The following is a 13,321-nucleotide window of genomic DNA, read 5'->3' on the forward strand; positions in this document are numbered from 1 at the left end:
TTAATAGTAACCTTTAGTGTCCCTTTAAGATACTTCATCTTGCTTATGGAAGCGCGTTAACGAGCTCGAGCAGTGTGAGAACATGGGTCAGGCATCTTTAAGTATGTCCAGACAAGCATTGAAGATCACCCTCGAAGTGGTCGCCCAAGGGCCGCCGCGACTGACGCCAACAAGGAGGCCGCTGATGCATTCACCAGAAGAAGACGAGCGAGTAACCATAGACGAAATAGCGAAAGTCCTTGAAAGACAGCGGAGTGCAGTTCAGGAGTTTATTGAAAGCATAAATTAGAGGGAAGAAATCCGAGGACACCTATGCACTTATGAGTTGTGAATGCGAAAGCATTAATGTCCAATTGAAAGCTGCTGAGCGGTTCTTAGAGGTATGAACCCCTCGCGGGCAAGTGAGCGTGTTAAGACGATTGGCGCGTTCTTATTTGGCCTTACCGAGGCGCAGTAAGAACGCAGGCGATAGCGTGCGCGGACAAGAAACGCGCGCATAACACAGGCTTCCGAGAGCGAGAGCGAGGGTTATGTGGCGTCGTGGTGATGCCCTCCCCCTCACGCAACGCCTGGCGCACTATCGAGACAGCAGGTGTACCCTTTCGTCCGCTCTGCTCCGTCGAGGCGCGGTCGCGACGTGCCGTCGGAGCCAATGGAAATTTAGGTGTCGTTTTTCGGCTGTCCGACGATAGACGCCGGCTTTTTCGCTAAATGGGCTATTTGATGCTTTCGCGTCGAAAATGCGGCTCGATACCTTAAAACACTGCACAATTGTACTGTTTGCGCAATAAGCGACCGATAAGAAAACTGATGTCGAAGCGCGGCGATGCACGCTATCACACTTCTCGCTTAACAGTGGCCAAAATAGACAAATTGGCAAGTGCTTCTGAGCCCACCTCAAACGCGATGAAGTTCGATGGCAACAATACGAAACAGCAGAGGCAATGCGTGCTGCTGTGCGGAACTTATTTTACAAAGCTGGAACAGAATTTTATCGGAATGGCATATTCAAGACTTTCCGATCAGTGAAAAAAATATTGCCGACGATTACGTTACCTTCTAATGCGAAATTTGAGCGCAGCTCTTCAGCTGTTTCGGCTAAACCACCTGTGAGCCTCGGACAATTCGTCTCATGCGGAACATTTCGCACCAGCCGCCGCAAATGGAGCGTAGTTTGGCGCAACTGCCTCGCTTATCTGGACGTCGCGGGAGGTAGCGCGTAGGCGCGTAGGAACGTCGTGCGGCGAAGAGATGGCAGCGACTGGCTGACGCCGCTGATGTTGCTAGCGAGTCAACTGAAGGTGGCTCTGAGTTTCGGCTTGGGAAGCGCGCACCGTGATCCGCTGATACCGAGCCGGCAGTTCCACAACCGGAGAACACCGCGCGCGGTCGCCGCCACGGAGGAGGAGGGTGGGGGGAGGGGTACATGCAGTGGCGAACGGCAGCGCCGCGGCTATGCCTATCGGCTTGGGCAGCAGCAAATCATCGAGATCAGCCGCCACCGAGTCGGACGATCTTCCGAGCCGGTGCTGTGATTGCCCCTGCTCAGGGGTGGCATTGGAGGAGGAGCGAAGAGAGCAAGGCTCGCGGCGTGCGCGAGAGATGGCGCCAGGAGCGCGCGCAGCTAGAGCAGGGCCCCGGCTATGGAGCTGGTTACGGCGAGGGACGACGGCGAGGCTTGACGGTGACGCGCAACGCAGGAACGGGCGCCAAAGAGCTACGCTGTGAAATCTATGCCGAGACATTGAGACTACGAGAAAGAAATGGACAGAAGTCTGAAAAATAATGTGCCGAAGTTTCGCTTTTTTTAATGCAGGGTAATAATTTTTGAAGAGTTACGGCTTATTGGTTTTGGTATGACTGTCGTACTATTCTTGTTTATATCGGGTGGTAGTCTTTCATTTAGTGTATGGACTTGGTGTTCATATTCTGTTTATTGTTATATTGTGTATCCCTTGCCTGCCCTTTATGTTAGCGACACCATGTATCATGTTTAATGCTCTTTTGAAATTATAGTTATGCTGCGCCTCCGAGATTGTTGTTTGTTGTGTTGCTCATTTATGTGCAATTTGGCTGCTCCTGCAACTGGTGCTGGATTGTGGTCCCACTGAAGCCCGCATAGTGGCTTTTTTGACCACGACCCTAAGCATCCAGGATGTTGATATAATGTTTGAATTCGAACTCAAAATTGGTTAATTCGGATTAGGATATTAGCCTCGTCGGCAATATTCTTGTGTTAAATTATTTAAGACAGAATCGAGTCACTGCTACGCTTCTCGTCCGAAACGTACTTTCTTTTGCAGCTGAGCCACTACAAGATTCCAAGATATGTACTCTTTGTGAGCGAATTTCCCAAGACAGTATCCGGAAAGGTCCAGAAACATGTCATGAGGGAAGAGAGTCGAAAGATACTACACTTATGAGTCTTCTCCAACGTTCTTTGTGCGTTAATAAAGTGTCAAATGTTCACAGTGTATTGTCACATTGTTTAAGCGACCTTGTTTCTGTCGTATACATCCGCGTTATAACATAACAACGAGCTTAATGAAGGGAAAATTCTGCATCACTTTCGCCTCCAGCAGAGCCGATGTAGAGGTTAGTCAGGATAAAATGGGGAGGCAGTAAAGCAGATCGGAAATATAAAGAACGCGTGCATGAGTTTGAAATACGCAAAAAAAAAAAAGACAGAAGTCACATTCGACTCCCCTGAAGTTCATGCACAAATGAAGATACATATATTTCTTCAGACGGAACACTTTTCAATTTCACAGAAGTACACAGCTAGGTATGTACGGTATATGCAACTTGCGAGCAACAATGAATATAATATACACATAGTCGAGCTTCCAATGTATCTGAACATTGATGAAAACGAATGTACAGAAGCCCTTGCTTAAATGTACACGTAGGATATAATCTCTGCAACATTCAGTAAGTGACTAATATATGTTTAAGAGAGTACCATTACTCATACCCGCACATGCAAACGCAGAACTCGGGCTGTACAAACCTACCAGAGGCAGCGATTTTCGGCCATATACATAAGAAAAGCCATATGGACCTCCGGGGCTCCTTATCACCTACCTCGCTAAGCATGCGTCGATGAAATTATTGCACCCGATTTCTATTTGGCCAAGAATTGGTGGAATCGCGCGTGTCAGCCCTTGTTTCATTGAACCGAATTAGAACCTCAGTACAATTCATGTGGGGAAAAAAAATAAGAGAAACATAGCTTTAAAAAAAGGAGGGTGATCGATCCTCGCAATACTAGGATGTACACACAGATTTCGTAAGAGAAATTGAGTTCATCTGAAAAGCTTTAGAACTTGCTGAGGTGACTACATCTCTTTCTTTTCATTTTTTAAGCCCCATTTTTAACAAGTACATTATCCCGAAAGTTCTCATCATGTTGTGTTCCTCTTTTTGTTTAGTAAAGACCTGTCCTCATACGACGTGAAATGTTTTTATATCCCATTAAAACGTGTACATTCTGCAGCAAAATATGTACAGCCAGCGTTAGCGTTTGTGTCTTATTCCGCTCTGCTTTGTATTGTAGGACTGACTGGACTCAAGTGTACGGCCTTTGACGATTGTCTGTTTCCGAAAGGGAGTGCTGTTGAACGCGACCGGGCCCATAGATCCTTGCTAACTTTCATGCAGAAAACTGAGTTGGCCTCCCTTCATAGACATTTTTTCCGTGTTCCTACTTTCTTTTGTCCGTGTCTCTGTCATTTGTTTATTCCTTATTTTCTTCTCATGTCGTTAGCAGAGATATCAGTCGTCATCCTTGCCTTTGCACAACCCCTATATACAAATTCTCCTTATGTGCGCAAGGGGACGACACAGTATCACAAAAAGGTGCATTATCTGTTTCTTGTTCTGGACGGAAACATACAGCGACGGCTACAGAAAAACGTCTCACGCCTCTGAAGCATCCAGGACACAGCAGTCAATGTATAGCTTCCTTGTTCATCATCGTTTGGATGGCAGTCCGTAAAAAAAAAGACACGTGAACCGTCCTCCAGGCACTAACGTTTGACACGGACGTCAATACTACTACTACTACTACTACTACTACTACTACTACTACTACTACTACTACTAATAATAATAATAATAATAATAATAATAATAATAATAATAATAATTCGCCTAAGTACTCCTATACTGGTATTAAATGGCCGAGTAATCGCAAGCGACGGGAACGGGTTTCTCAGGGGCTCTCAGCTTAAAGAAGAAAAAAAAGAAAGAAAACACTATTTCGACATCGCTAGCAAGGACGTGGGGGAAAAGAAAGTCAAATTGCACATTTCATGACAGGGCTGTCGTCGGCCTAGCACTCCCTCCGTGCGCTGCGTCGGGGGGGGGGGGGGGCAATGAAGATGGCGCGGTGTATGTCTCCGTTTTATCTATCTACACTGCCTGAGATACTTTTTTATAGTGCTTTTTTGTTAGAAAAGCTTCGTTTTGCACTTGATAGCGTACTTCGAGAGGTCGCATATAATCTGCCAGCGACGACGTGTGCACCCGTGAATATAACAGGAAAGCGCGAAGTTATCAAGGCAAAATCTAAAGCTGCTAATGTTACAAAAAATTTTACAAAGCTCGCAACACATGCGCCAGTAGTTTACTTCACCGACCTGTTTTATTACCGAGCTTTAAGGCTCTCTGCATTTGCCTATAATAAATTGTGTCTACTAAGCTAGAGAATAGGACAGTGAAATGACACTCATGGGACAATTTGTTCATCTTTTTATTTTTGTCCTACTTGTTCTTTTTCTTCCTCTTCTTACTTTATTTAAAGACAGGTGCTCAATAGGAAGGGTCACATTAAAGGCATCCTCGTTGATTGTCGACCTAAGCAGCCGCAGTCTTACCGCAGGGATGAAAAATTAGACCTCTGCCCTCCGCTATGATTTCCCTTGCAGAGACTTCACAACGTACAACTGGAAACCACGTGGCCGACTGGTTCTGGGCCGCAGCACACAAGCCTGTGGACACGAACTGTGTTCTTACATAACACGTGTGCCAAAGGCTTCCTCTTCGGATAGCGACAAGAGAGAGAAAGAGAGAGAGAGGTTCGGGAATTATGTCAGAACAGAAATCCAGTTTGCTACCGTCCGGGGTGGCGGAGAGGGGTATAAATGACAGGTTCAAGACTCTAACTAGGCACATATGCTCACATAGACGCTGACATGTGCTGGTCTACTCGATACGTGCCGATAATGGGCTCAACAGTACTCGACTACTTTATGAGAGCACGTGGTCTGCTGAAAGAGGAGGTTGTCTCCGTTCTAAATAGTTCTGGTGATATTTGTAGCGCTAGTCGCCGACACACCGGGTCCAGGTTGCTCAAGATACTCCCCTGCACTATATCAGCTTCCATGTGCGCCACTTGTCATGTGTTGCAGCAAAGCTTTGACGTGACTTCATTCCCACATCTATACATACACAATGTATCATGCCAACGAGGTGAGACAAAAGGAAAGAGGCAAAGCGTGCTTTCCTGATGAGGCCTATGTATGCACCTCGGGTCATGAAACCAGATAGTAGGGGTGGCTGGCGAATACGAACAGGATCCATTCAGAACAATACAAGTTGTCATATATACTCCGAAAAAGTAATAAGTACATGAATTACATGAAATAAATTGATAGCGTTTCTACCATCCCCGCACAAGCTATGGGCAATGGTAGCATATAACCAGTACAGAGAAAATATAAGAAGAGTAACACCTTAAACAGTGCAGGTTACAGGGACATACTAAGGATATAAACACTGCAGAATGGCAACGCGGCTTCTTCAACCTGGGTGAAAAAGTAATGTTGCCTCCTTTCTGAATGCAGGAACGGATCTGCTAACATCGACAGTATCCACTAAAATAAGATAAGTAATGCATAGTTGTTAATGCTAACTAGAATATTCCGCATCCATATGCGAATCGCTGCTCAGAGCCGAATACTCTGTATCATCCCAATACTGCGCATTCAGCAGTGAGCGCTCATTTAAATTTAAGTAATCCCCTTTCTTCCTTATCGTTTTTGTGCACGACATCCGTGCGTGCTCATGCTAAAATTTAAAACAATAAACAAAACGCGCTTCATTCAACAGATTCTGCGTTCATTAACATAAAGCCGATTGGGAACGACGCCACAGACGAAACGACGAAGAGGCGGTCAGCAGAGAAGATCGGGGTCTGGTGCAACAAAGTATGCATGAGTTCGATTTTGTTTGGGCGGTAACTCTTTACTGTGTCGTTGAAAGGCAGTACATGTACCTAAGAAAAAAGAGAAAGCTGGCAGCATTCAAGAAACAACGTCCTCGTACGCCGCTGTTTACATTGTAGTCATTAACGTACGGGTTCCAGTCTTTACGCAGGCTCGGACATTTGTCACAAACGTCCATGACCGTCATCCACGATACGCTGCAGGACCACTTACGCGAAGCCACGCTCGACAACGGAGAAACCTTGACACGAAACGACCAAATTGCTGCATGCATTTGGGGGACGCTTATCGCGTCGGCACGCACCGTCTCCTCCTCGCCATCCTCCTCCTCTGCGCAGAAGAAAAGCGAAACGAGTCCCTCTCTGCGCAGCCACGGGAACACGGACGCCATGGGGACGCTTTGCGCCCTTCCTCCGCTCCTCCTCCGCTACCTCTCGGATTGCTCAGCTGGCCGCACTAGGCACTAGCCCAGAAGCGACCGACCGGACCGGGGGTGCTGTCGCGTTGCTACAGAGGGGTGCGCGGCCGCTCTAAAAACAACTTCGGGAAGCAGCGTGGCTTCACGTTGAAACGGCGGCAAAAGGAAAATGGCGCAAGTCTGCAAGCACGCGAACGCACTGCGATCCGCTTTCGAGGCGAGGCGGCTCCTATCGCGCCTCAATCCCCGGCGAGCTGCTGATTACAAGAAGCTGGTCGGAGGCGGTCAGAGGTGAGTGAAGAAACGTGTCTTAAGTGGCAGCTCCGCTACTTTATAGTTTGTAACTGCGGCGGCGATGCGCCCACGGCGGTGTATACGTACCGTGATACCCGTACATTGCTGTCATTCGAGTTGAGACGGTCGGTTTCGGCTGCGATGCGTCTCAGAAATCCCCACGTGCTGAGCGCTGAGGAAATTTTTCTGTACGACGTGGGTTGCGTCTCTTTCGAAGTCAGAGAGGCGCGGAGCAAAATTTATCTTGAAGAAAGAATCGCGAGGAACACCGATGAAAAGAAGCGGTCGGCTAAAATGCCCAAATATTTGTACCTCGAAAGCGTGGACACGGAATGGGGGAATGGGTCGACAAACTTTGACAACGAAGTGCAGGGTAATTGAAAGCGTAAAGTGACAAGCCGCAGTCGTCAGAAAGAAAATGAGAGATACGAAGATGGTACAGTGGGGTCAAAGGAGGGAGAGAAAAAGAAAAAGAATGGAGGATTACGAATACGGCAAGAAAGAAATCGGGAGGGAAAATCAGCACGATAACACATAAAGCAGTGCCTTGCTATTTGAGGCCCGAACTTGATACCTGAAAACAAAAGCATAGAGTAACAAATATTCAGTACTCGGCACACCGTAATGGAATGCCAAGATATTCACTCAGTAAGACCCGTAGGAAAAGTCCACCTCACAGGCGCGCTGAGATTCAAAACGGGTGGAAGCATTAACTGGTCAGCAGTCGAGATAAGCGAGATAAGTTTAGACTTTTGGTGGAGAAAAAGCAGGGAACAGATTGATAGGACCGGATTACTTACAGGCATAGGTATCTACAATATAGTTGTAGAGTCTTTAATGAAAAGAGAACTATCAAGGAGATAGGCAAAATGCTAGACTGCGATGTATGAGCACCCTTGCTTTTTTTTGTAATATCGTGCGAGCCTCGACCGCATGGCGTGTTAGCGGCCTTTAAACGGCGACGAGCACCCATGAAAAGAACAGCGCTTGTTACGTTTCGCCTACGACGCGCGGTATAGCCGGCGCGGATGCAACGGACGCCGGGGCTTCGTTCAAAGCGGCGGACATTTTGGCCCGTTCAGCGCTGCCGCGACGCTTCCCGCCAAGCGCGTCCAGGCATGTTTCAATGCCACGTGTCTTCGTGTGTGCGTGTGTGTGTGTGTGTGCATGTTGGTGCCCATGCTTGTCAAAGCGCGGCAGCCGGGGAGAGGAGCTCCCCAACTGTGAAGCGAGGAGGTCTGAGCGGCGCCGGCCCGGCGGATGCGCCACTACTCGTCTCAACGTGTCCGCGCGCCGCCGTCACGTGCGCCCCATCCCGAGCCGTTCCTTCTTGCCCTCGACGCCGAGAGTATAAAAGCAGCTGCCCCCGAACGCCAAGAGAGAGGCTCCGATTTCTTCCGTCGAGTAACGGGCTCTCCCGTCTCTCCACTTCGGTCGACCTGACCGGCCGCTCTTTTGCGATGCTATAATAAACAAGTTGTTCTGTTAGCAGTCGACTCATCCTTTGCCAGGACCTTCGGATGCTTCCAGCTGTGCCCCAGGCCGCCAGGCCAACGCTACCCTTGGGGCTTGCGACCCTATTTGCAACAAGCTGCGGTATACGTTGGAACTGCGAATCGCCTTGAGCACCCGTGCATACTGTCGCCGAGCCCGCCTTTTCTCGTCACTACAAAACTGCTGACATGCCGTGCTGTCGAAGTTCGCAAGATATTAAAAAAGAAGAAAGCGAGGGCGTGCATACCTGATTATCTCAAGGAGGCTAGGTGACCACCTGCTGTCGCCCCGTTTCAAAGGGACGGCAACAGTCATCTACATTTCGAAGTGCGTACTTGGTTCTGTGCAGCATAGAATGTGACAGAGCTTGTCAGTCACAATGCTCGTGAAGTTGTCATTTGCTTCACGCTGTTGTGACGAGAGTAGTATGCACCGAAGGCGCGATAGTTGATCGCATGGCTTCCACGGATAGCAGCGCTGCACATGAATTCTGCGTGCTTGTAAGGTGCTTGTCATTCCGTAAAAGACGAATTTTGTGGGGATAACCGATTGTCACGGCCTGCATGCGCACACCTTGCCGCTACACTGCACTTAGAACACTTCATAACATATGTACCGCGCGCTTCGAAGCTATTAAGACTTCTCTGGGTAACGGTGGTTCATAAAGACGGTTCGCGCAAATTGAGCTGAATAATCACGAAAGCTGCAAAGACAACAGCATTGCCATTTTGATTGTGTGGCTGCTATTGCCACATAATTTCCTAGGCTTTCCAGTGATCCTTTCGCACTTTACAAGCCTAGCTGTGGTGAGGAAATTGCACTTTGTAACATTACCGTGGTATGTTACGAAGAGAGCCTCTCTGGGGCAATGTTGGTGCTGATCAACTCAGCAACATTCACACTGTAGTAGCCTTTGTATGCTACCTTCACTTCACAAGTGCGCATATAAACTGAGCTGTTTTGTGCACCGGACACTTCGCGACGCGTGATCAATGTATTAAAACACTTCATCCTAACTTGGCCTTCATCAGTGTGATTACATTGGACTTGGCGATAGCATAAACAGCGCTTATATATAGTAATGCCATGACTGCTTCTGTAAAGTCAAGCTGTACCTCTAGAACAATATAAAAAATTGATTCATGCCAGGCTTCAGTGGTGGCGCGGAAATGACCAGAAGCTGTCCAGTAAAGTGGCGCGTTTCTGCAGACGTCGTTGCACCATGGCACGTAATCATCACTATGGTCACGCATGTAGAGCACGAACGGCCAGGTGGAAAAAATTACTGTTGCTGTATTTCTTGGTATTAAGCGGCCCTTGATACACTAAGTCACGGCCTTAGATACACTAAGTAGATACACTCTAGACGGCCTGCTTCAGTCAAGCATCTCTGGCAGATCTCTGCGTTGTATCGCAAATTTTCTAAAAGAAAGGACAGTATTCATCAACGCAGTTGACGAAAAGAGCAAGGAGTAGGTGACACACGGTATTCTGCAAGGAAGTGTGTCACGTCCTTTTCTATTCAATCGTATTACGTCTCGGTTTCCTAGTGCCTTGCCCGTCTCCCTGAGCCACTCAATCTATGCTGAAAATCTGCGCATATAAATCTTGAGATCAAACATCCATTTTATAGAGTAAAATCTGCAACAAGACCTAGATGCCGTCAACAGTTCTTTAATTATTAGAGGCGTGGCTGTTACATTCAAAAATCCTCTTCTCCCATTCACAAGAAAACTCCCCAAAAAGTTCAAGTCTCGTAGTAAGTGGGGAAGCTCTGAATCATGTTCGGCAGCACAAGTTCTTAGTTGTTGTCCTTGACAGAGGAATAACATGAACAGCTCATGTACGCAAGAAAGAACATGAACGCGGCGATAAATGTTCTGCAACGCGTTGCGAAAACAAAATGGGGCTGTTCATCATTATCATTGCTTCGTGTGCACAGCGCAGTCATGCGGCAAAGAATAGCGTATTCTGCCCTGGTACTTCATAATCTATCCGGATCCTCGGGGGAAGCTCTCGGCTGCTTTTGGCTGAATTCAGTTACCTGCAACGGCAGGGGCTTTAGTAATTGTAACATAATCTCGATGCACAACTTGCAGCAAGTGGTTACTGGGCCAACACGAATTAGCACTACTTCTGCCTCAATACTTGACCTTGTGTTTATTAGCCGGACTTTAGATAATTATTCTGTCTCTGTTGAACATGGCATTTCTGATCATGAACTTGTGGCTTTTTCTTGCTACCTTGATCCTCTCAGATCTAGTCATTGTAAAACTATTACTGTAAAATATTTTTCACGCGCCAGGGATGAGAGCATACTGGATTGTCTTGACTTTCGTCTTAGCGGTTTTGGGGGACTTGACACCGTTCAACTTTGGGATGAACTTAAGAATATTTGTACGCACTGTATTGACAACTTTATTCCAAATAAAATCAAGAAAACATATAGAGCTACTCCCTGGATGACGCGTGACGTAGTGCACATAAAGAGAAAGGTCAAGCGACTAAGACGACAGGGTATTTCTCGTGACATAGTAGAACCCTACCAAGCAAAATTAAATGAGGCTATCAGTGTTGCTAAACTTCGCTATTACCAATTCACCCTTCCTAACTTCATCAGAACTGCTCCTTCCAAGTTTTGGGTTTATCTTAGTAAAAAAAGTAAATAAGTTGACCATATTATGCATGAGGGCAATCCTGTCGTCGCTAAACAAGATATCGCTGTTCACTTCAATGCTTATTTTAACAGCGTCTTTTCGAACTCGCCCGTTTGCCCTCGTGTGAATGGCGTAGCACACAACGATGATTTTAGTTTTATTTCTTTGTCTGGCGTCTTTTCTGTGCTTCTGAATATTAAAACAAGATCATCTCCTGAGCCTGATAACCTACCAAACGTGTTTCTTCACAGGTACGCTGAAATGCTATCTCGCTTTCTCGTAATTATATTTCGTGCATCCCTTTCATCGGCGGTGCTTCCTAACGACTGGCTTTCTGCTCGTATTGTTCCGATACTAAAAACAGGCGATCCATTACTAGTGGCAAACTATCGTTCCATTTCACTAACCTCATCTTGTTGCAAACTTTTAGAACATATTATTGCTTCTGAAATCAATAAATTACTCGATGATAGAGCCATTCTATCTCCTATGCAGCATGGTTTTCGAAAGGGCCTCTCCACTGTAACCCAATTAACCACTGTAGTTCACATTCTTGCTAGCACTATCGACAAATCAGGGCAAACTGACATCATATTCTTGGACTTCAGGAAAGCATTTGATCTTGTATCGCACGCAAAGCTAATAGAAAAACTTGAACATTTCAACATTCCTTCACATCTCGTAAATTGGATTCGCGCTTATATTTCTAACCGTACGCAGTTCGTAGTAGTTGATAATTGCACTTCCAGCACCCTTCCTGTCACTTCTGGTGTTCCCCAGGGTAGTGTTCTTGGACCATTATTATTTAACATATATATCAATGACATTGTAGACACTGTTACTCAACCCGTACAAATAAAACTATTTGCTGATGACTGCCTCCTCTTTAATGAGATCACTTGCCGACAAGATCAAGTTATTCTAAACTCTAACCTTCAAGACATACTAGCTTGGTGTGCGCGCTGGGATATGCAGCTTAACATTGATAAAACCGTATTTATGAAGATCACTAGAAAAATTAATAAATTGTCATTTACCTATAGCCTAGCATCCAAACCTCTTACGGAGGTGAATGAATATAAGAACCTCGGTGTTACAATAGCCAGTAACCTTAGTTGGAACTCGCACATCTCTCATCTTTGCGACTCGGCTTTTAAGAAGCTTTGCTACCTCAGGCATAAATTAAAACACGCTCCTTCTGAAACCCGTCTTATCGCCTACACCTCTCTTGTCCGTCCTAAACTCGAGTATGCAGCTATTGTATGGGATCCCTATACTAAAACTAACATCGATGCGCTAGAAATGATGCAACGTAAAGCAGTAAGGTTCATCTTCTCTAAATATCGCTCAAGTGATTCCCCAACTCAGTTAATGGCTGAGCACAATATTCATTCTTTGCAACTAAGAAGAAAAATTCACAGACTTAAATTTCTCTTCTTACTGAGTAACAATAAACTATCTCTTTCTCCCGAACCTTATATAACACCCCTTACTGCCCGCCCAACAAGACATCGCCACGCTGCATCATTAACGCCTTATAATGGTAGAACCAATGTCTTTTTGTCTTCCTTTTTCCCTCGAACAGTAACGGAATGGAACAGCCTACCCTATAACAAACTTCTCAGCACTGACTCAACAGCGTCTATTAATATCTAATATTAGTGCTTGTTCTTACGAAATCTCGTTTCAATTTGTATCGTTGCGCAATATTTATTGATTTGCGCGTTGTAATGTTGAAGTATGCACTCCTTTTTTTCTATTACATTCCTGTGCTTTGGAATTGTGCTTGTGAAACAGTGTTTCAATTTGTATCTGCCACTCTCTATGCATTATTTAGGTGCTCTACTCATTATGCAATTGTATTTTCTATTACATTTTTTCCGGAGCTTCTTTTTTACTCCTTCGTCAATCTATTGTCTTTTCTTTTTTGTATGTACCTATCCCCTCCTGCCTGGGCCTTCTAAGGCCTGCAGCATTCCTAAATAAAATAAAATAAAAAATAAAAATTGCAGATGCTCGCCAACGTTCCTTTCGGGCACTGGTATGTGTGGAGACATGCGGCCACTATTTTCACCTGACAACGCAGCATGCCGGTCAGCGCTTCTTCAGTAATTAAATGATAAAATCTGTGCCCATGGACACGCGAGAAAGCAAGTATACAGATAGTGTCCCAAAGAATAAGTTCTGGCCAGCAGGAGCGGATATTCCCCATGGTTGCTATCAATTCCAGA

The 13,321-nt window shown here is 46.0% G+C and overlaps 1 protein-coding gene across 1 annotated transcript in view; it reads left to right on the plus strand.

Moving 5' to 3' along the window:
* LOC142586346 (uncharacterized) overlaps window positions 1–13,321 on the plus strand; it is a 59,302-nt gene that overhangs the window by 24,231 nt on the left and 21,750 nt on the right. The window contains exons 16-17 of the mRNA XM_075697596.1: window positions 2,304–2,420; window positions 6,797–6,936. Of these exons, the coding sequence (XP_075553711.1) occupies window positions 2,304–2,420; window positions 6,797–6,936 (257 nt within the window). The remainder of the gene's footprint in view (window positions 1–2,303; window positions 2,421–6,796; window positions 6,937–13,321) is intronic.

The sequence above is a fragment of the Dermacentor variabilis genome, chromosome 6 (genome assembly GCF_050947875.1).
Source record: "Dermacentor variabilis isolate Ectoservices chromosome 6, ASM5094787v1, whole genome shotgun sequence".
Taxonomy (NCBI): Eukaryota; Metazoa; Arthropoda; class Arachnida; order Ixodida; family Ixodidae; genus Dermacentor; species Dermacentor variabilis.